Source organism: Pleurodeles waltl, chromosome 4_2 (genome assembly GCF_031143425.1).
Source record: "Pleurodeles waltl isolate 20211129_DDA chromosome 4_2, aPleWal1.hap1.20221129, whole genome shotgun sequence".
NCBI lineage: Eukaryota > Metazoa > Chordata > Amphibia > Caudata > Salamandridae > Pleurodeles > Pleurodeles waltl.
The window spans coordinates 523880565-523902458 of NC_090443.1; the positions used below are offsets into that span (position 1 = coordinate 523880565).

Sequence of the window (21894 nt, forward strand, 5' to 3'; positions counted from 1 at the left end):
CATCAACGGTCTGGTATATTTCCACAGCCTGTCTTGCCTGTCCTGCATACTAGGTTTGTTGCCTGTGCCCTCCATGGTTCATTCTGCTGCTACTGCCCCTTCCGCCGGCCCAGCATAGCCAACTTGTTGCCACTACAGCCTCCTTCCTGCCCTCAGTTGTCCCCGTCCGTGCCCCTGTCATCCACCTCCGCACAGTATTCTAATGAACTAGTTTGCTAACATTCTATATTTATTACAGAAGTGTGGCACGCCTGATGACATCTTGATGTAAACAACACTGTAATACCTAAAGCATTTCCTTAAGAAATTATAAAAATTAGAGGGTCTTATTTCCATAGAAATTATGGTTAATTCGCTAAACTAAAATGAGGAGCTGTTTTCTGAGTTCTTAAATAACGACAAAGGAATTTTAAATAATTTTCTATATTTGTGGACCAAAATGAATGTGTCAGTGTGTAATGTAACTGACACTCATGTAAAGCGCACTAATACCTTCGGTTCAAATCTACAAAAAGAATTTTAAAAATAAGTGTTTTGCACACTGCTGTCATTGGGCCATAGTTGGGCTACATTTGGATTATATGTGCTACATGTGGGCTCTTTTTGCTCTGCTGGCCATCTTGGAAAACTCTTTTGTTATGAAGTTCCCTAATTCCCTTAGTTACTGCAGCATCCTCAGTAGAAAATGCTTTCAGTTTTACTCTTCGATTCTATCATGTTGGTGTTCAGATGTGCCACATTTTTTTACATAAACTCAAAATGTTCGAATGAGTACTCCAGTTGCTCATTAAAACACTATAAGCTGTTGATCACTAGAGAGTTAACTGGCAGTCTGTTGCTGGTGTTCATAGTACATGTTTCAGTCCATATGTCAGAATGTTTTAATGAAATAGAGAAAAATATTTGAAAATTGACTTAAAAAGTCCTAATTTTTCTTTCTACAGCACTAATCGTTTCTATGACAAAACAAACCCCCTCAGTTTGTTCTCTAAATTAAATGTCTTAAGTTTTACCAGTTTGATTCAATCAAGATGGCTTCAGATGTGCCACACTTTTGTCATAAATAAGATTGTTAGCGCTCTAAATGTTCTTTAGAACACTCTGGGAGGCCTCAGTAGAATACAGAGGAATCAACTGACAGGAGGCTCCTGTTGGACGTACATATTTTACTTAGAATGTCAGATTTGATTCTCTTATGGCTGAGAAAGATAGTGTGAATTTACAGAAAATATGCTCTCATTTTAGCTTCTGGAGCACCTTTCATCACCTCTATGGTAAAATCATGAGAAAACAGATTTCTCTCAAACATGATACATGAAATCCCGGCAGAAGACTTTTTCACAGGGTAAGATCACCTTAGAACACACCACAATAACTAAAATTAGTATGGTATCATCAACAAACTATTTATATTGTAACTAAAATCTGTTATCACCCTTTATATCTTCTCCTTTTTGTGACCCTCAAAACATGCCATTCGCTACAATGCATTTCAGTGGGTGCTGTCATGTATATTGGTCCCAAGATGGCTGCCAGTACTTCTTGGTTGAAGTGCTGGCAGCCAACCAGATCTCACCATGAGATGTGTACTTACACTTTCTTTAAATATATCAAAAACTACTGAATGGATTGACACCAAATAAAAACGGTGCATTCTCAACAAAGAGCTACCTTTCTTCCAAATTTGGTATAATTCCATTCAGCAGTAGGGGCTGCAGTTGCATCAGAAAATCTCTATAGCTATTAACATGGGACACTCACTTTTTTTTTTTTTTTTTTAAACCCCGCATCCCCTACCCCCTTTTTCTCTGCCCCGCTTGACATATCACCCCACAGCTTTCCATGCACAACAAGACCCAAGAGGCACTTTTTGGGGGGGACATTTCTTGAAGATTCGTCAAACAGTGCTAAAGATATAGCCAAGTCAAAAAAACGCTTTTCCTATGGACACTAGATACTCCCTACTGGTGACCACTAGTAGGTTACATAACTCTGCAGATAAACTTAAGATAAACAGTTCTGCAGTGGGTGAATGTTAGAAATTCACCCCCTCCGGAACTGTCTCTAGCTGACAGTGGTATGCACCTTGTCCAAGTAGGGAAAACAATCCTATTCTGTAAGTCATAAACACACCCTAAATTACCCGGTGCTCACACTTGGTAGTTTGGCACAGAGCAGGCAGGCTTAACTTAAGAGGCAATGTTTAAAGTATTTGTGCAACACACACAGTAAAACAAGGAAAACACCAGTAAAAGGACCCTCACCCATTTAGCAAGATAGATCATATTTATCTAAGTAAAACAAGACCAAAACAACAAAACTCCAATCAGTAGAAGTTGAGATATGAATTAAAAGATTAAACTAAAAATAGTATTTAGAAGTCACTAGTGGTCAAAAAGATTGCCTGAGGTCGCAAGAGAGCAGTGCGAATCAAAAGTTCGGACCGACCGCAATGAAGGGGTAGGCCAGCTACAGGACCCAGACAGGTCCAACTAACAAAGTACCTTGGATGGAGCTTTGATCGACTTCGAGATTCCACTGCGATGCCGTGGAGCCATGCAAAGGGGGTCCCAACTCATCAACGAGCTCCATTGAAGTCTGTGCAATGCGTTGTTGTCGAGCCGTTCAGGCTGTGGATCTGATGGTGTCGAGCTGCCTCTGCGTTAGTGTCAAAGGGCAATGTCACAAAATTTTACATGCACTCGAGTCAGTGCACTGGTTTTTGAAGGATTGAGGACCAGGACTGGAGAGGGGCACCTCAGGCAAGGGTAGAACTCACAGATGCAGAGTCCAGCAGCACCAAGAGAATTGCAAGCAGTCTGTGATGTACATGAGACCGTAGAACAGGGAGCAAGCCAGAAAGTCCTTGGAGACACTGAGTCAGCAAGATGGGCCCTTTACTTGTTCACAGCAGGGCAGAGATCAGCAAGCAGCTGGGCAGCTCAGCAATGCAGAGAAACAGTTCCTTGGAATATTCAGTCCAGGCAGAGTGGCAATCCTTACAGCACAGCAGTCTTTACTCCAGCAGAGTTCTTACCAACTCTAGTAGTGATCTGATTTGCTAGGGTCAGAGCGCCAGTAACTTATACTCAAATGTGCCTTTGAAGTGGGGGGTCACCTTGTTGCAGTACCCCCCCAACACACTTTTTGCTTGGTTTCTGAATACAACTTGGACTGGAATGCACTGGGATCCTGCTAACCAGGTTCCCAGTGCCAGTATTCTTTCCCTAAAAACATTGTAAAAGAAATTGGATACACCTTTAGCTACCACTATAAGTCCCTAGCAAAAGGTACTTAGGTACCCAGGGCATGGGGTAGTAGGAGTAGGCTCCTGAGGGTAGCAGCACTGATTGTGCTACCCTCTAGGGCAGTGGTGTCCAAATGTTTTAATGTTGCCCACCCCCCCCAGTTGAAAAATAAAAATTATTGCCCCCCAGAATTTTTCAAAATTATTTTATGAAGATGGTAATGTTTAAATATGTCTTGACGTATTTAAACATTGAAGTTTAATACTGTTACTTTTTTTTTAATTCAGTAACCTGTTTATGCTTAAAATAAAACACTGTTATCTGTGTAATGCTTCTTTTGGCCACAGCCTGGTGCCCCCTCCGGGATCACTTGATGCCCTCCCCCCAGTTTGAAGACCGCTGCTCTAGGGCCATGCATCCAGATGCACCCAGCACTGCCATGGCAGGCTGAGTGTCCTTGTGCAAACCTTAAACTCAGACTCGACTTGGCACGCTACCTGTGTGCCCTGTCCACCATACACTTCATCTACTATGGGTAAGACACCCCTCTAGCAGGCCTTACAGCCCTAAGGCAGGGTGCTCATAATTGAGGTCATAGCTGCATGAGCAATATGTCCCCACTGTGTCCTTACCAAACCTGGGACATAGTGAGTGAACAGAGCAGTCATTTTAATGTATATGCTGGATACTGGTCAACTTGAGTTTCCCAGCTACGTACTGGCTATTCTGAATCCTGGGTTGTTTGGTATCAAACAACTCAAAATTATAAATCCAAACTGGAACCAGTACTGGATTTATTATAAAATGTACCCAGACGTCACCTTAGAGGTGCCCCCTACAAAAGCTAACTATCCTGGCATGGTTGCTGACTGGTTCCAGCCAGCCTGCCACACCCTCAGTTTTGGCGGGAGCAAAGGCAGGAAACCAAACAAAGGGTAGGATGAGTGGCCTCACCTAGCATGTACCACGCCTAAGGTTTTGCCTGCAAAGTGGACCCTCAAATTCAGTTTCCTCCATCTTGGAATGGAGGAAAATAGCCAATTAGGTTCAGCGTAGTGACCCTTCCCATAGGAAGTGGTCACTAAAGTGGGTGGAGCCACCCATAGGTAAGTGTCCCATTGGACACTACCAGGTTTCCCCTAAAATGCCCTCTAAATTCAGTATTTATTGGGCATCCCTAGACTAAGAAATTGGATTTGAAAAAACAAATTGGATCAGCATCAAAGAAGATCCAAAGCAAGAGAACTGTGGACCTGCTGCACAAGAAAAGGCGTCAAACACTGCCTGCTGCATCCAGGACCTGAAAATCGCTGCTGTAGAGAAGGTGGACCCTGGACTGACCTCAAGAAACCCAGGGGACCTCCAAGCTTCAAGAATCACCCCATATCTCCCTTCTGAGTGGAGGTACAGCTCAACAACCAAACTAGAACCAACAAATTGGTGAGGGTCACTTCACCGACTGGCCGATATCTCTGTAACTGGAAGTCGCAGCTGGACCTGACGACACCCCAACAACCGCCCGGACGTGACATACAAGTGTTCCAAATTTGGTGCCACTGCACCCTCCAGTGGCCAAGTTACGCCAGTACCCTTGGTACTTGTCAGCTGACATCGGACAACCAGAAAAACAGCTCCCTCAGAGCTGAAAAAGATCAGGAGGAAGCCCCAGTTGAGGAACTTCAGGAACACCCCTGACCTCCGGCCAGAGTGCCCCCATTGTCCTGTAAGCAGCCCTCAAAGAGACTCCCCTCCAGCTCCAAAAACTCTGTTGCGCACAGCTCCTGGATCTCTAACTCGCCCTGCATGCAGCTGCCATGCACCCTGCAACGAGGAACCAGCTGTGCTCTACAGGTCCCCTTGCGACCTTGACAGCCCATGGGGACCCCAAGGCACCATCTTTTAATTTGCAGACCAGCTCCTTTTCCAGGTGGCTCCTCCTAGTGGTCCTGTGCCAAGGGACTTTCCCAGTGGAACCGGGAGCCGCACAAGGCTCTACAGCTGGCACAGTGTAACCCTCCCGCCCCTGACTTCTTCGACCATCCTGCGAAAGAAGACTGGTAACTCAACTGTGCGATTTTTAAAGGTGACTGCATTGATTCCAATGGTGCGTAATTACGCACAGAAAGACTAACTTTATTAAAACTTTGAAAAATCCTGTCTCAGAGTACTTAACGTATCTTAAAGATCTTGGTCTTCAAAATTATATAAAAGTCTGAAGTATTTTTATAACTTCTAGTCTTGAGTTATTCATTGAGTGTGTGTGGTGCATGATTGGATTTGTGAGTACAACAAATGCTTAGCACGTCTCCTGGATTAGCCTAACTGCTTGACCAGCTACCTTAAAACCGTGAGCATTAGGTGGTCTACGTTTTACTACTGGAAACCAACATGTGGTTGCCTGGACTCCCCTGCACAGTGTGCCTAGTTTTGCACCCTACATAGAGGACCAGCCTCCAACGGGGGTGTGACATGTTCCCCTTTCATCCCAGCCCTGGCTCCAGACTTTCAGTGGGGGTAGTCCGCCCTTTGTGTGGGGACGGACACTTCCCTATTGAAGTGTGTTTGCTTCCCTCCACCCTTCCAGCCCAGGAAGACCCACCAGAATGCAGATGAGTCCTTTGTCACACCCACCCTTCCTGTGTATGTGTCTGTCAAGAGGGAATGCATAGAGTGTAGCTGTCACCTAGCCCAGGCGTGTATTGGAAACAGGGGACAAGGCACACAGAGTAGTAGGAGCAGAGAAATGCCCACTTTTTACAACTGTAATTTCTAAAATAGTACTAATAAATCCGACTTTACCAGTAAAGAGGATTCATCATTACCATTCCAGTGATGTGAAACACAATATAGCTACTCCTTTCTGATCGGGAATTACAACTTAAAAGTACAGCATGGAATATCCAATACTGGGAGTTGGCCTCACAATAGTGAAAAACGAATTTCGGAGTATTCTGCTACCAGGACATATAAAACTTGAAAGCATGTGTCCTGCCTTTTACTTACAATAGCCCCCTGCCCTAGGGACCACCTAGGGCCAGTCTTGGGGGTGGCTTATGTGTAATAATAGAGGAGTTTATGGCTTAGCAGGTAGTTTTAAATACCAAGTCGAAGTGTCAGTAAACTGCACACACAGGCTATGCAGTGACACACCTGCAGCATGATTAAGGGTTACTGATGTGGATGGCACAATCAGTGCTGCAGGCCCACTAGTAACATTTATTTTTCATGCCCTAGGTATATGGTATACCACTTTAAAAGGGACTTACTAAATTAAATACGCCAGATCTGTATGCACTAAAGTTACCATGTTGAGGGTAGAAGCCCATGCCCTTTAGTACTGGTCAGCAGAATTCAACAAAAAGGGGGGTAGGAGGAAGGCAAAACTTTTGGGGGTGACCCGGCAGAAAAGGCCATTTCCAACAGTGATGCAAAACACTTGAGGTTAAAAAAAAAAAAAACATGAAAATTTAAACAATCAAGATTTCCTCACGCCCTTGAGCTTAAGACTAGGCTAGACAACTTATACCTGTTCCGGATCTTTGCCTCATCATGCCCTTAACCAGACGGCCACCTAAGACAGGTTGTTCAACTCAGCCACTATTTTACGGCTTTTCTATTCAACCACAATTGCAAGATTGCATTCCACGTTATAGATTCATCAGTGAGGGATACTTCCTGCAAGTGAGTGTCTTTAGGTAGCAAGTGTAAGAAAAACGTGTTTAAGTGTTAATATTGCTTGAATCTTGCCTCGTTTCCCCGCTAAGCTTTACGGTTGCATATACGCCGTATGCAGTGCGTTACAAAATTAAAATATTGAGTTACCAAAACTGTAGCGTTCGACCCCTGCTAAAACAATTATGACAATTGGCATTTAAACTGTTTATGAACTGTCCTTAGGCGAAAGCTCCACCTCCCACCTGGCAGGTTCCTTAAAGTGAGGTAGAATTATAGCAGAGGTGGCCACATTTCACTGTGCACTGACCTAGCCTTACCGGACTATGTCGAGGTCCCAATTTGTTGGAAACCCCGAAGCTTCTTCAAGTCCATCAGTGACTAATGATCCCACTTTCCTCTCTTTTTAGCTAGGCCCTGTCCAGTTTTTCAACACTTTCTTGGCAGGTACTGTCGAGAGTGGGTTGAGCGAGAGAGCTTTTTGAACACGTTATAGAAGGGGTTGTTCAGGGTGCGGTGAGAGAGAGAGAGAGTTGAGCTGGGCACTGCCCTCTCTTTGAACACGCTCGTGAAATGGGTTGTTCATGGTGGGGGAGGGAGCGAGAGCGAGCCAGGTTGGTAGGCCCCTGAGGTGAGGTACGGTTAGGTTTCATCGCAGAAGGTTGCAGCTGCCATGCCCTGCTATGAAAGGGCTCATTGTGCGCGGTAAGCGAGCCAACTCCGCTGTAGCTGGCAGGAAGCTGACGCGCTCTGCTCGGGAATGAGTTAGAGCGCCGTTTGCCGGGTGGAGGTCAGCCCCCATTACACTGCTGCGACGCCAGAGGTACAGGAGTTGAAGTGGAATCAGAGACTACATGGCGACTGGGCCCATCCACGGGCCTTCCGTGGAGACGGTCTGATAGCTGAGAGGAGCGCTTGTTGGATTCTGATCGAACGAGGTGACTTCCAGCCTTTCCCCAGCACGGAATAAACCAAAACCGATAACGAGGCTTGCGCTGCCGCGACAGTCGGAGGCAGTACATGGAAGGGCAGGGCCTCGTTTGCTGTTCGATCCACTCGACCCATTCTGGAGTTTAGAGCATCGTGCTCCGTACCTAATTTCTTGAACATATTATTGCGAACCAGTCTTAATTGTCCTGTGCCTTTTTTGAAGTGCTTGTTCAATTCAGCTCCTGTATCATTTGCCTATTTCACAAAGTTATCAGGCTTTTCTACGTTCCCTCGAGTACAGTACCGATGAGCATCTTGGGCCTTCAGTTCCAGGTGAAAATGATGTACTGGAAGCTGAGGCTGTGGCAGCTGACCTGGAAGTCCTTCTTGCCGCCCCGAGCACGTTGGAAAGGTAGGACATCTTCTGGCGCTGAGCCATGTGGACAGAGCACGAAGTAGGTGCCCGGGGCAATCTGCCCACATGGCCACCGATTACGTGAACGTTTAAGAGGGTACCAGAACGCCGCGAATCAGTGTCTGTACCATGTGATGTGCTACTGCAGCGTGTAGAAAGGTGTTTCACCGAGACGTGTCTTACTACAATAATGCCCCGGAACAGTGTAATATGATTTTGACTAAAGTGTACGAGGAAGTAGGGACAGTAATCCTGTGGCTAACCCATTTGATGTAATGGGCACTTTGCTTATTTGTTGTACAAACGCTCCTCACCTGTATGTAGCATTTTGGCTGTATACGAGGGGACACTGCTAATACACAACTTTTGCACTGTGTGGAGGACCTCGGCACTGCTGCTGTTACAGTGCTCTGGCTTTGTATAAAGCAGTGATACTTACTCAAAGTACGGCCCTTGGGGTCGCATGCAGCTCTTCTAACCTTCACATGCGGCCCCCAGTTGAACAGCAGCACTAGGCTGTTAACTTTACAAAGCACTAACGTTTGTAAAGATATTAAATACGTTGCAAGCATTTATGTACAATTGAACTGAAGTTAAAAATAAAAGATGCAAAGAGTGTCTTGTACCACTTAACTTCAGGAGCACCTTAATTTTTAAGCTTTCTTGCAACAATCTTATCAATATATCTTAAAGTCCCTTAGAAAGTTAAAAAAAAAGTGTTTTTTATTAACATACAAAAGCATTTCACTTTAGTACATCCGTTGTAAATCAGTGCATTGAGAAGTGCTGTTTTTTTTAGGTCGAGCACGCCAGCGCTCTGTCTGTTATAATCTATCTGTGGGTTTTTAAACACACCCACTGCATGCCTATCACTATCACTCGTTCATGAGCTTACCTTTCAAAAATCCTTTGTTAGCACTGGTAAATACTTTACATTTGTCTCTTCTTGGGGCGGTTTTGTTACCACCTTGGACACCACCCTGTCCCTTGGATAATAGCACTTTTGCCGATACGTTTGACTGCAAGCAAACTTTTTCGTTTTGTGTGTCTCCTTCGCGATCATGCTCATGGCCGCCGTGGCGCTTTGAACCGGCTTGCTTATGTCAACTGTTTTACTTTTCATTTTCAATTTATGTGGCAAGAAAAGTCCAGTTCGGAATTTACAACGCCAATAGCTCTAACTCGAGCAAACGCGAGACCCATTGCATTGCAAATGCTTGTTGTCTTAAGGGTCAGGTTTCAAACCTGAACTTAAAAAATTCATTCCTCCCAGACCCTGACAACAAAGCCAGTAGTGAACTAAGATAAGACAGTTATGTGCACCCTTTGGCTGGCCTGGGTTACTATTATATTTGTACAACATTATAGTTCGAAGTCCTCTAATAGGTGATAATGAAGAAAAAAGAAGCAAAGTGAAATAAAGCAATTTCTGAGGATCACACAATTTAGTCAAGTGGGGAAGCTTGCAATTTAACCACAAGATGTACATGCTTACTTCCTACATCTCCGCTGTCCCAGATTGCCACACTGCTGTATCAATGTGGTCCTTGGATAAGCCAAAGACTGAAGTTTATGGCCCTTTGGAACATGTTTGAGTACCAATGGTATAATGGTTGGGGTTATTGAATTATACACAGTACATAAGTCTGCAGGCACAATGATCTAGCAGTTCCATAGCACCTTGGAGTACCATTTGGCTCTGTGACAAGGAGTTGTCACAGTGATGAAGACAGCACTTATGGTATCTGATGACTGTTGGCGCTAGCAATTTGGGACTTTGAAACTATTTGATGGGACTGTGGCTCTAATGAGCTCAAAGCCCTAACTTCTCTCCTGCCGCTCCATTTATCCTCCATTTTGTGCCGGTAGAAGAACCCTCTGCCATAGATTTTTAAGTGTGCGTGTTCAGGGAATCCATTGCATTATGCTTCTGCATGTATCCTTAATCTGTCCTTTGTTCTCTGCATACCCAACTCTTTCATCCTCTTCCCCAGCGACATTTGAGGAGACATTCTAAGCCATTGATTCTGTTTTCTAATTTTCTCATCATCATTGCACGACATTTTTTTCTTCAGGTCTTTTCTGATTGGTCGGTTTGGTAAAATGCTGGCATTAAGCACAGCCAAGACGGTGGTACCTCTGACCCGGGGTGTGGGGTTCCGTCACTTTACCTTTGTCTATTGCCATTATTGGTACAGAATGTGGTCCTTTTTGTTTTGGTGTCTGAGAGCTGAAGACCATAACAATGACTATTACGTAGAAACCCATTGCCTTTTTATTTCTGCGAGGGGAGGTTGCAGTGTGACATTGAGAGGAACAAAGGAACAAAAAATTGTCTAGGGTTGGAGCATGCAATTTTGGGTTCTTTCCCACATAAAAACAAGAAGTAATGGTACCATAAAGCAGAAATAAAGTAAAAACTGTGGTAATGTTTATTGATAAAGTAGTGATTTTCTTGGTCATGGAACTTGAGATGTACATTGATCCCCTTTGAGTATTACCTTTAAAGACGGTAACTTTGTTTAAATCTGGTCCTCAATTGCTAACTGGGAAAGCAGATAGATGTGAGTGAAAAAGTGGATTTTTCACGTTTTGTATTTTTTGTTAAAGTGCCGGTAAAACCATGCAAAAATAGGTAGACTGAAATGATAGAATTCTATGGTTTTATGTGTTTTTTTTTTTTTTTGTTTTTTTTTTAGAGCAGACTACTTCTCGATCAAGGCTTTCTTCATCTTTCTTTGGATGTGATTTGAGAGTGCAAGCTTACGAATGCCTAGGTGGTTCTCGTAAACTGTCTTTTTTTTTTTTTTTTTTTCTTTTTTTTTTTTTTTCAAGCAGTGAAACGCATTTTAAGCAAACTTTGCTATTTGCTTGTTGGTGTGAGCTGTGCTTTTGTTGAAATTTCTGCCCCCGTTTCCCAGCTTTTGGCGAATCTGTGCTTTCTTTTGATTGTGTCTTCCAAATAACCCCTGTCGTGTGTGTCTTCAAGCCACTCTCCGGTGCGTAAAGGAAATAAAGAAAAGCTCTGAATCCTTGCCCAGCTGCTAATTTCCCGTATTTAAGTTCTACCACATTGTGGAGATGTTAACCGTCTCTGTGATTTTTGCTTACACTCTCTTCAGACAACTGAGGGGAAGTTTCCCCTGGGCTTGTCAGTCACATCGCAAACATCTGTAGTCATCGTCGAGCAAACTTCCACCTGGGGAGGTAACTCCATGTGCACTTCAGAGGTCAAATGGTTTTCCTGGTCCTGGATCTCAGAGTCAGCATTTCAGACAATAACTGGCAATGCCTGTACTCCCCAGGTCCTACATCTTTTCCTGTCATACAGTGAGTGCATTGTCACATGCTTCTAATGCCCTGGATGTGGGCAGACGAGTACTCCTCGCACCTTCCTCTGAAGTACCCGTCACACCCTGAGTGTATGGACTGCGGGGCGAGGTTCAGGCTCACAAAGTGCGCCTCACGCCGGTACGTCTAACGAGGACTACTACTTTGCCTGTTTCGTATGCCATTCGCCCCCATCATTTGTTGCTGTTTATCGGAGTAGCTGCATCTCTCCTGCCACCCGGTATAACTCCCACAACCCCAAGTTCCAATCTGTCACAGAAGCGTTGCCCCAGTTACCCTCCTTGTGCTCTGCCCGTCAGAGCAGAGCATTGGTTGCTCTGCTGTCCTTCACTCCGCGCTGTCTGTCGCCCCTTCTCTCCCTCCCTCCTCTCTTTGACCGCAGCTCCATGCCCATGCCTGAGTGTTGCTTGCTGGCGCAGCTCGATTGTCGTCGTCTGCAGCCCCACCCTGTCTCACCCCGGCTTCCAGCAGAGGGCCCGGTCCTTAGGTGGATGGTGTGTCCTTCCGCACTGCTCCCTGACTCCACTCGTTAAAGTGCTGGTGCTTGTGGCTTCAAAGGCGACCCCTTTCCACTATTCACCCGGGGGACGACCTGCAGCTCGACTCGTCCCAGCCCAGCCCATGTCTTGCTCCTGGGCTGCACTGCCGGACAGACTGCTTGGGTTCAGCTTCACGCTGGGGCAGTTACGTCGGGCGCGCAAGCACACGCATTTGTTTTGTCATGAGCTGCTTTATAGACGTACTCCAGCTCTCTGGTTATGGGGAAGCCGGAATCTGTTTGTAGTCTGCAGAACTGTGTGACCCACTGCAGTAGTCGAAGCCGTGCGGAGGCACCAGCAGTGCCGGGTGAGCTACGATCGCACAGTGACTTTATAGTGCCGTCTGACTTGTCTCCAAATGCTTAGATGCAAGCCACCTTCTCCTTGGTACCTATTGTGTCGAGATTAGATAGATGGCACAACCTCTTGGGGTACAAACCCTCTTGGTGAGACCTGTCCTGGTAGACTCCTGAAACGTGGCAACGGTATCGGCACATCGGAGTCGATAATAGAAAGCATTACAGTAGCAGGCTATCTATTAAAGTATGCGTGCCTGTCTCTATAATGATGACGCGGCAGGGATTGCCGCATTGGGATCATATATATCTAAAGTTGTGTTTATCAGTGCAGTGATATGGCTGTGCACTGGCAGTGTTCGGTGGGTTATGGTGCAGCCCAGGTTATTGTGTGTAGAGCAGGGCTGTGTGTGGGGTGTCAGACCCCGGCAGATAAGGAATGGATTGTGTAGTTTTATGATGTATGTATGGTGCCGTGTGGATGTAAGTACTGGAATGACATGGACTGTGAAAGGATGATGCTGTATGTTGGGAATGGGATTTGCACATCTTGAGCATTGCTAACTAAAATTATGCACGTTTGGAATGCCTTTCTCACTACAGCAGGAGCAGGTTGTTACACTGGTCGGAATTGATCTGCTTTTTTTTCCCAGTACAGAGTGCAAGACTTGCAATGTGGGCAGGGATTGTGGTTCGCCAGCAGAGCTGTTTCCAGCGCAAAGAACGCAGAGAGGTGCTGAATGTAAGAAGTGGGGTTGGCAGAGTACCAGTACTGGAAGTTCTGGATAATGCCGCACTTTGGTTAAGCACCACTGGCACACCGGTGTGCCTGCGATGCTTTATTAGAGTAGTCTGAGTTCTGCTCCACTGTCATCCGTCACCTATGTTATTAGAGACAGTACATGGGGAGGGATAATACTGCCTTCTTTCCGAAGGTCCATTAGAGTACTCTAGGGGTTGTGGACTTTGCAGGAGAATCTCTTGCCTCGCCGGGGGTAGAGGCGAAACAGAGGCATTACCATGTGCCCGTTTTTGGAGGATCATAGGGTTTGAGGGTTCAAGAATGTATTCTGTCCAGTATCGTGGACATGCTCGGCAGGGGCTAGCCAGGCGTTGAAGACATGCCTACAACAGGAGGAGGATGAAGCTTGGCACCCTAGACAGGCTTTTATAAAACTTTCTTGAAGATTGACATGAAAGTTGTTTCAGTTATCAAGGTCTGAATTGATGACCACTTCTACCACTTGCTTTCTGTTTTGCTCAGAAATATAGAACAGGCATTGTTTGCAGAGATGAGGTTGAAAGCAGCTTGTACAACTGGGGCAGCGAGTCGAACATTTTGTGTTAAATATGTTTTATGTTTTTTTTTAAGCTACTGCTCTACTGTTTTTTGGAATTGTTCAGTCATGTAAAGAACGAATGTCATTACATTTTCAGTACTGTGTGTGTTATGCTGGCATCTACATCTGTTGATTGAACATTACACAAACTTAAGAACAAAAATGCTTACTTTTCCAAGCTCTCTTTCTGCTGATGACGAAAGTTTTGAAACTGGACAGTGACCATGACTGGCTCTGTGTCTGCGCAGCGGTGTGGGTCAGGCTCTGCGTGGCAGCATGGGTCATGATCTGCGGCTGCACAATGGCATGGGCAGGCTCAGTGGCTGGGCTACGATTAGCGTGGGCAAGCTCTGCGACCGGGCAGCAGCAGGATCAGGCTCTGCGACCGGGCAGCAGCAGGATCAGGCTCTGTGACCGGGCAGCAGCAGGATCAGGCTCTGCGACTGGGCTGGTCCCTGGGGCCGGCTCTGAGTCTGGGCTACCTGTTCCCCTATTTTCCAGTATGTCCTTCAACTTCTTTTTGCACTGGGTCCCTAAAGCTGTTTTCTGAACCTCTTCCCTTCTTGACACAATCTTATGTCAGCTCTGTCTCCTTGGATCTCCATCTGTGCCCAGTCGAAACCCATGTCAGTGTTCATCCTGTCTCATCAACGGTTATTGAAGTTTACCTATTAACATTCAGTGTTTTTCATTTTTATAACAACATCGCTTAGATCACCCAATTTTAAGATTATCCGTACCAGCGCAACAAATGCCCCCAGTCCCCCCCATCCCCCCCTTTCCCCAACAATTTTATGTGGTCTTCTTCCCTGGCTCTTGGCTACAGGTATTTGGATAATTTCACTCATTCCCCATGTCTCTTCCATCTGATATGTACATGAACTGTAGCCAAGGTGCAGTTAAATGGGCTGCAAAAAGGGTTTACATGGTGAGGGCTAGAGGATGTTCATAGTGTTGTCACCAATCCACTATAGCATGTTGTTCTGCATCCAGCCCTTCTCTGCCCTTAGCACTCTAACACTGATCTCAGCAAGCCCTCGGGAGGGCTGAAGGAAGCATATATAGATTGAAACATTAGGGTAACGGGGTGGATCATTTAGGTGTTATGGATTCTTTAGGGTACTAGTTCTAGGCTTTCAGTGCCAAGGTAGTTGATTGATGCATGTCAAGGGTTAGGATCCCCCCTCATGCTAAGAAAGTGTTATTCCATTTGTGCTAGCCAAAATGTAACCATGGATGTTAATGTACTTGTGCAGGTGGAATTGGTGTAGATTTTACCCAAAGTTCAGGTCCTTTGTGGATAAAATAAGCTCTGTCAACACAGTGCACTAGCATAGACATGGTAGTTATAAACCAGGCTATGGGCACAGGAGGAATGGTAGTGACCACACATTCTGTAAACAAACGAATGCAGTGATGTTCTAGAGTAGCAACCTGAACTACAAACAAATTCTGTCTTTGCTGTGCATAGATGTCATACTCCATTTGTGAAGCTCTCTAAACAAATCACATTTGTTCCCTGAGAAACGTCGCCCGGGGGGTAATCCTATGCTTTCATTGGAAGGACAATTGTTTGTTTCGTAACACTTGGCAAGTGTTGCAAGTCCCAGTCTTCATCCCGTACACTTAAGGCAGGATGGCTTCACTGTGCCTTTTTACAATGACATTGTGTCTTGCATACCAGTTCTTGATTCAAATAAACGGTAGTCAAAGCAGTCAAGGGCCTTATGAATTTCGGTTAGATATCTGCCTTCCCAAGCCTTTTGAGCTTTCAAGGCCATAAACACCAAGGATTTCTCTAAAAACAGAATGCATAAAGGAGGTAGAACAAACTTTTATCCAGACTGGTAAGAGACCACGGAGTTGGACTAACAAGATGAGTGGTTGTGCACCTCTTGCACTCCTACTCATTAAGTAGCACTACACACCTGCAGACGGAATGGCTGTCAATTTTTACTTGTAGTGGTCTCCTTGCACTCTTGGGACCTGGGTAGTGTCGATGAGGAGCCAGGGTTTCCAGCATCATCTTCCTCGGATCCATCTCGCTCATGGTCTCCTCCTCAGCTCTTCTTTTTCAGATTTTATCCTTGGTGCCTAACCTGGATGTTTGAAAAGCCTGGAGCTCACAGCCATTTCTACGTCCACCCCCAGTGTGCAGCAGTCATAGTTTCCTTCATGGCAATTTCATGACATCAGAAAAGACTGTTCAAACCGGTATTTGAGTCCAAAGGTTCAAGATGTTGCTGTTATAAACGACCCGTTAATGCAGCCCAAACATTCTTGTGGACAACGAAGGTTGAATATCGCAAGAGTTCACATTTTGTAGATAAAATCTTTCCTATTTCTTTTTGAAGGTATATTGATTCTCCTGTTGCCAAGAACTCCTTGATCGTGTTGTTATTGTAAAACCTCTGAAGAGTTATTCTGCTTGACCTCTGCCTGCAGCCCTTGCCCTCAGTCTTGCAAGGAGATACGTGTAGCAGCAAACTGAACTGGCAGACTCATTCAAGGCCAATATGTATCAAACATGGAATTCCTTTTCTTCCAGGTCACCTTATTCACTAGTAGTCTTCACCAACCTATTTACGAATGGGCAAAAGGTGAAACTTCTAGGCTAATTCTTGATTAAGAGATTGTGCGGCTTGGCTTACACATACAAGTCTTACTGTCTCCATGGTTCACATGATTGAGGAATTCACTTTGAAGAAAGATTTAAGCCTGAAACATCTGGGCCTTGCAGAAGAGCCCTGTCTAGGAACAAGAAAACAATTACCAATCTCTTTTAGACATTAAGGTTGAGTGTCTTGAATCCAGTTACTGTTGGTGTCAATCAGAAAAGAGTCTGCCAGAAAACAGTGCTGAAGGGAATTGGCTTCGATTTACTTAAGCCAAAAAAAACAAGAGTTCCTCCGCTGCTCTTTCTGTAACAAGGCCTCTAAAAATATTAAAGTCTAATGCTATGCTAGTTATTTTGTAGCTTTCGAGCATTGGAGAAATACTTCTTTGCTCATCTTCTGCCCTCCATGGCTCCTACAAGATTTAGTTCAGTTTCTCTATGTGTTCGCTTCAGTGAGGGAGCCTCCGCTTCAGTGGGATGAGAATATTTTGTCAGTCAAGTTAATGGTACTTGCTTTCAAACAAATGTACTTTTGTGAATGCAAATTTGTGGCTTGAAAGACTGTCTTTAACCTGACAGAGATCATATCCATATTTAGGGTGTTGAGTCTGTTTCAATGTTTAATTTGTTGTGGTAGATGTAGATGTAGGTCAGAGACACTCCTATCTGAGGACCGTAATTAATTTCTCATGATCTGAGTTTGACCCCGAACAAGATGAAAGGCAGAAAAGGTAAAAATAAGGAAAAGTGAGGCAGAAAAACACTGAAAAATAACCTGCAAGTGTGACATATGCAGAGAAAGTGGCGGAAGTAAGAGTTACGAGGAGAAATAAAGGCCGGCCATCCTCTTGTTTGGCAGCATTTCGAAACGCTGGTGGTGGGCTCCTAAGTTTGCCTCTGCACTTGTCTTTCCATTTAAGAGACACTCACTTTCCAGTACTGCACTCTCGACTTGGTCTCCCAATAGAAATAAATGGAAGGGAGTGAGACTAAGTAAAGGTTCTCTGCCTGTAGCCACTCTGGTGTTCTTAGTGTCTGGTGCATGGCATGGACCTGTATGTCCCCGTTGGCCTTACACTATGTAGCTAGCACTGTCAATTTTCTTTCCACTGGTCATTAGAAAGAGCTGTCCCCATACATTGTGAATTGAGTACCCTCGAGATCAAAGTTTACAAAATGTTTTATCCAAATGACTAACGTTTTGTGTCTACAGTTCCATTTCACATTCCACCTCATCACTCCCGTGTTGCTGGAGGTCCTGTTGACATAGATGCTTCTGGTTTGTTTGTTCCTCTTTATCCCTGCTCTAAACCCCCACAATCTCACCGCCTTCATGAAAGCAAAGTTTCTCTAATTCAGTCTAGGCTTGTAGTGCACCGTTCAGTACCACATTGCTTTGCCATGGCTTAAGTGTCAGGCCCTGGTGTTGGAAACTATTTAAGAGTCTTGGTGCTTAAATCGTGATTTTAGATTGTAAAATTTAAATTAACTTAAACAGCCATCAAGGCTGGTGCTGGAGCATGGTGAGTCATGAAGTGTTGTAAATGCATAATGAAAGCGGAACAATTCAAATTGGCTTTTATCCCACAGAAAAGGGAACAGAGTTATATGTGTGGTTCTGATGCCATCAGAACATATCCCATGAACGTGGTTGCTTAATCCGGTCCCCTAGTTCCTGCTTACTGTTTCAGGACTGCCCCAAATTTTCACGTGAGTGACTTAGTCACATGAGAGGTTTGTTCTCTGTGGTGGTATTGGGAGCATCTCTTAGCACGGCAAATCATGGAGATTAAAGACCGATTGGAAGTGAGTTGTTTGTCCCTGCTATTGGATCGCCCTACCATCTGCTCAGCCTTTCTCAAGTCTGATTGTGAATTTCTCCAATATGATCTTGCTAATCAAGGTAGGATGTAGTTGACTTATGCTCACTGTACCTTATTGGGGATGGTCTATCACCGTTTGCTGCCTGCATATCTCCTTCAAGTAACTTGGCAGGGCTTGAGTTTTTTTGTGTTAATCAAGTAGTTGGTGTTTCGGAGGTAATGAAGACGCTGCAGGCCAACATTTCAGTGGTGTCATTTCTTGGCTGTAGCTGGTGCTAATAAAGATTTTCCTATGTGGAGGTGGGAAGTACTCAGTCCCTTCTTCAGGAGGTTGCGGCCCCAGTGATCATTAGCTGATGGCTATCAAAGGCCTCCATGAGCCAGCAATAATCTTGCGGGCTCTCTTGAGTGCTAGCTATTTAGATAGTTTCTTCTCAAGTGGATTTAGAATATTCCAGAAATGTGAATCTAACACTACAATGTTGTTTTACGGTGTCTTGCCACTGAACATGGATTGGATGAATAGATTAGCATTGTGTGATCTAATGTAGTATTGTTCTCTGTCAAGGGCTCTTAATAATACGATACATAGCGTTTTTGAATTTAGGCCCAGATTCAAGAGGGCCTAGTGCCATTCTAACGCCACAATAGTGTCATTTTTTATTTTACACTAATGTGGCATTAAAAGGCCAAAAACGTTGCACCATATTTACAAAGTGGCGCAATGCATTGCACCACTTTGTAACCCTTTGCGCTACACTATGCTTGCACCAGGCATACTGTATGCAAAGGAGGCGTTCCGCAGTTTGTGGGTGGGGGAGGGATGTGGTTTGAATGGGGTGTAAAAATGGAGCAAAGAAATTGAAGAGATTTCTTTACATCATTTTTTCTGGGATTTTTAACACCTGCTCAGGATAGGTGTCAAAAGGAGGCTCCCATTGGTTTCAGTGAGTCTCTGGGTGCTTTGCATGGTTAGCGTCAAACATTTTGACATTAATCTTGCAAAGCGCCGAACTAGCATAAAAAATTCGGATGCTAGTTTCCCCAATTACCGCCATGGTGCGCCATATATTAAATACTGCGTGCACTTGGTGGCGTTAGGGGGAGCAAGAAAAGTAGTGCTGCAGTAGGTACAGCACCACCTTTCATAAATATGCCCCTTAATTTTATTATACAGCGGTTACTGAGGAAAGGTATTCAATTTAACTCAAATGTGTACTGAGGTGAGGTTCACCATTAAAAGCAGGGCAGCGACCTTTGCTCACGTTTCTGAACGTCAATGTATCATTTAGTGCTACAGTTAATCAAAATTGATGTTATATATAGTGCTTCATGCCGCTCTTCTGCCTTCTCCAAACGCTGTTTATTACAGCCCTTGTTATTAACAAACGTAATGTTAATCAGTTTACTGACCTCGGAAGGATTGACGGCTGTATTGACCTTTGCAAAAACAAGTGATGGACGGAATGCTGAACATTGTCAAACATTCACCCCCAGTCATAGATCTGGGTTTAATCCATCGTTTTTTTGCTGCCCATGCCATTCCAGTTTGGACCCAGCCATATGCAAATCAGTCTTGACCCTGTTCCCCATGGGAACAGTCCAGCCCGAACTGCTAGGCCAGGTCTTCCCTGGACTGGAAACAAGCATCCTGGGACCGGTTTCGGGGTTTCACCCCTCATCAGCCAGGCTAGCTTGAATCCAGTGGCATGGGAAGCACGGGACCCACGTCTGGGCATACCCTTCCCACTTAGGGCGACAAATGCAAAAACAACAAGTGATGGACGGAATGCTGAACATTGTCAAACATTCACCCCCAGTCATAGATCTGGGTTTAATCCATCGTTTTTTTGCTGCCCATGCCATTCCAGTTTGGACCTTGCCAGATTCTAGTGAGTTCCCCTAGTTTTAATTTTGCTGAAGTGATTGCCACGACTCTCGGTTCTAATAAATGTTTTTTTTGGGCTTATTGAAAAAAGCGCGTTTAAAAATACACGAGCAACAGAAACGCAGAGAAAAGAGCATGCGTTAATGTCATAGAGATAGATGTTCGCCCAAAAGGGCGCCAAGATTCTTAGAGAGAAATGTGCGAACAGGAACATATGTTTTTATTGTGAGTATTTAATACAGTGGGGTACTAAGATCTCTGTCAAATCTTCTTTGCACAATGTTCAATGTGGACTACCTTCCCCAGGAAGGAACACCCTAGGATCTTGGTGAGGCAGAAAAACAGCCTGACACCGTTGTTGATTAGCTGTCAAATAATCAGATGTGAAGCAGGGTCCAGGTTACATATTAAATGCCATTCGCCTAAGCGTACAGCATTACTTAGAATCTGGGTGAACACCTAGGATGAAATCAACTATTTGCTCATGTGAGCTTCATTTTTTGTGTCACTAGACTGATGAAAGCTAGAGTTGACAGCTGCCAAAGCAATTGGTCTCTGCTTGGAAAAGACGAATTGGCAAAGCCAGTAGGCCTCGCTTACTAGTCATGTTGACTTTGCAGTTTTTTTTTTTTTTTGCCATAATGTATCTCCACTGCTGTGTATTTAAAAAAAAAAGAAATGATGACGCAGCCACTGCATCATATTGTAGGCATGTACATATGATCAGTACACATGCACGTGCTCACATAATGACGTGGGTGATTTTTTTCTTTTCGTTGGTCAGTAAATAAAAAAAGATAGTCTGAAAATACTTTCTTTAAATGTAGTGCCAAAGCACTTACATTTTTTTTTTTAAAAAGGGTTGTGAGAGCAGGTTGGGGGAAGTGGTGACAAAGAAGTGACACAAAAGAGAGCAATTTGGATCGTGGAAGCAAGTTGTGGGTGGAGAACTACATGAGCACAGGAGTTTTAAAGTAGAATCGGGAGGAAAGTACACAGAGGAGCTAGCTGTAAAACACGCACTCATGGAGTGGTTAAGCAAAAAAAAAAAGTTGTTCCTGAAAAGGAAGCAGAGAAGCCAGTCCGTCAAATAGATGGTAAGAAGGATGTGCTCCGTGGTAGGGACAAACACAAGATTACCTAGCTGGGACTTGATTAAGAAGCAGGCAAATGAGAATTGGAGTGGAGCCAACAAATGATAAGCAGTGGGTGGGTTGTAAGTCTCTGTATTTGCTTGGTAAGCCCACTGTGTCTTCAACAGCAAGACTACTTGTGCTTTTTGATGGGCTTGGCCTAAAGCAGTTGACCTTCCAGTTATTCTGCCTGCCATGTCTGGAGTTTTCATGTTTCGCCTCAGACATGCACCATCTGTTGTGAGACATAGTGTTAGCTTAAAGTGGACTTAAAGCCTACCCATTGCTGACCATTGTTTGACTTCATAGTCACTCTTATTTGCTTGTTTCTTATTCGTAACCTTGTGTGGGCTTTCCTTCCTTTTCTTACGTTTGTCTCGCCCGTGGAGTATGGATTTATTACAGTGTCCATCCTTTGTTGATTTTTCAAGTGCTGTTTTTTTCTTCTAAGCCCTCTCAACCATGTGCTTCTCCCCAGTTCCCTTCCATTGCCTTTGCTTCATGTTTCTCCCTACCCGCTCCATATTTTGTTTGCCCCACCCTGTCCTCTTGTTGCTTCTGCTCCTCCCACTGTTCTATTTTGCTTCCCACCCCTTCATCCACACTCCCTATGTTGTTTCTGCCCCTCTCTTGTTGCTTCCT

General features: G+C 44.6%; 1 protein-coding gene across 3 annotated transcripts in view; it reads left to right on the top strand.

Annotated features, from left to right (window-relative positions):
• ABL2 (ABL proto-oncogene 2, non-receptor tyrosine kinase) overlaps nt 1-21894 on the top strand; it is a 255078-nt gene that overhangs the window by 99472 nt on the left and 133712 nt on the right. Inside the window, exon 1 of one of the 3 annotated variants that reach the window (XM_069232034.1) lies at nt 8015-8262. The exons of the other annotated variants lie outside the window; for them this stretch is intronic. Within the exon in view, the coding sequence (XP_069088135.1) occupies nt 8157-8262 (106 nt within the window). The 5' untranslated portion in view covers nt 8015-8156. Of the gene's footprint in view, nt 1-8014; nt 8263-21894 lie in introns of those variants that run through there. 3 annotated transcript variants of the gene reach the window in all.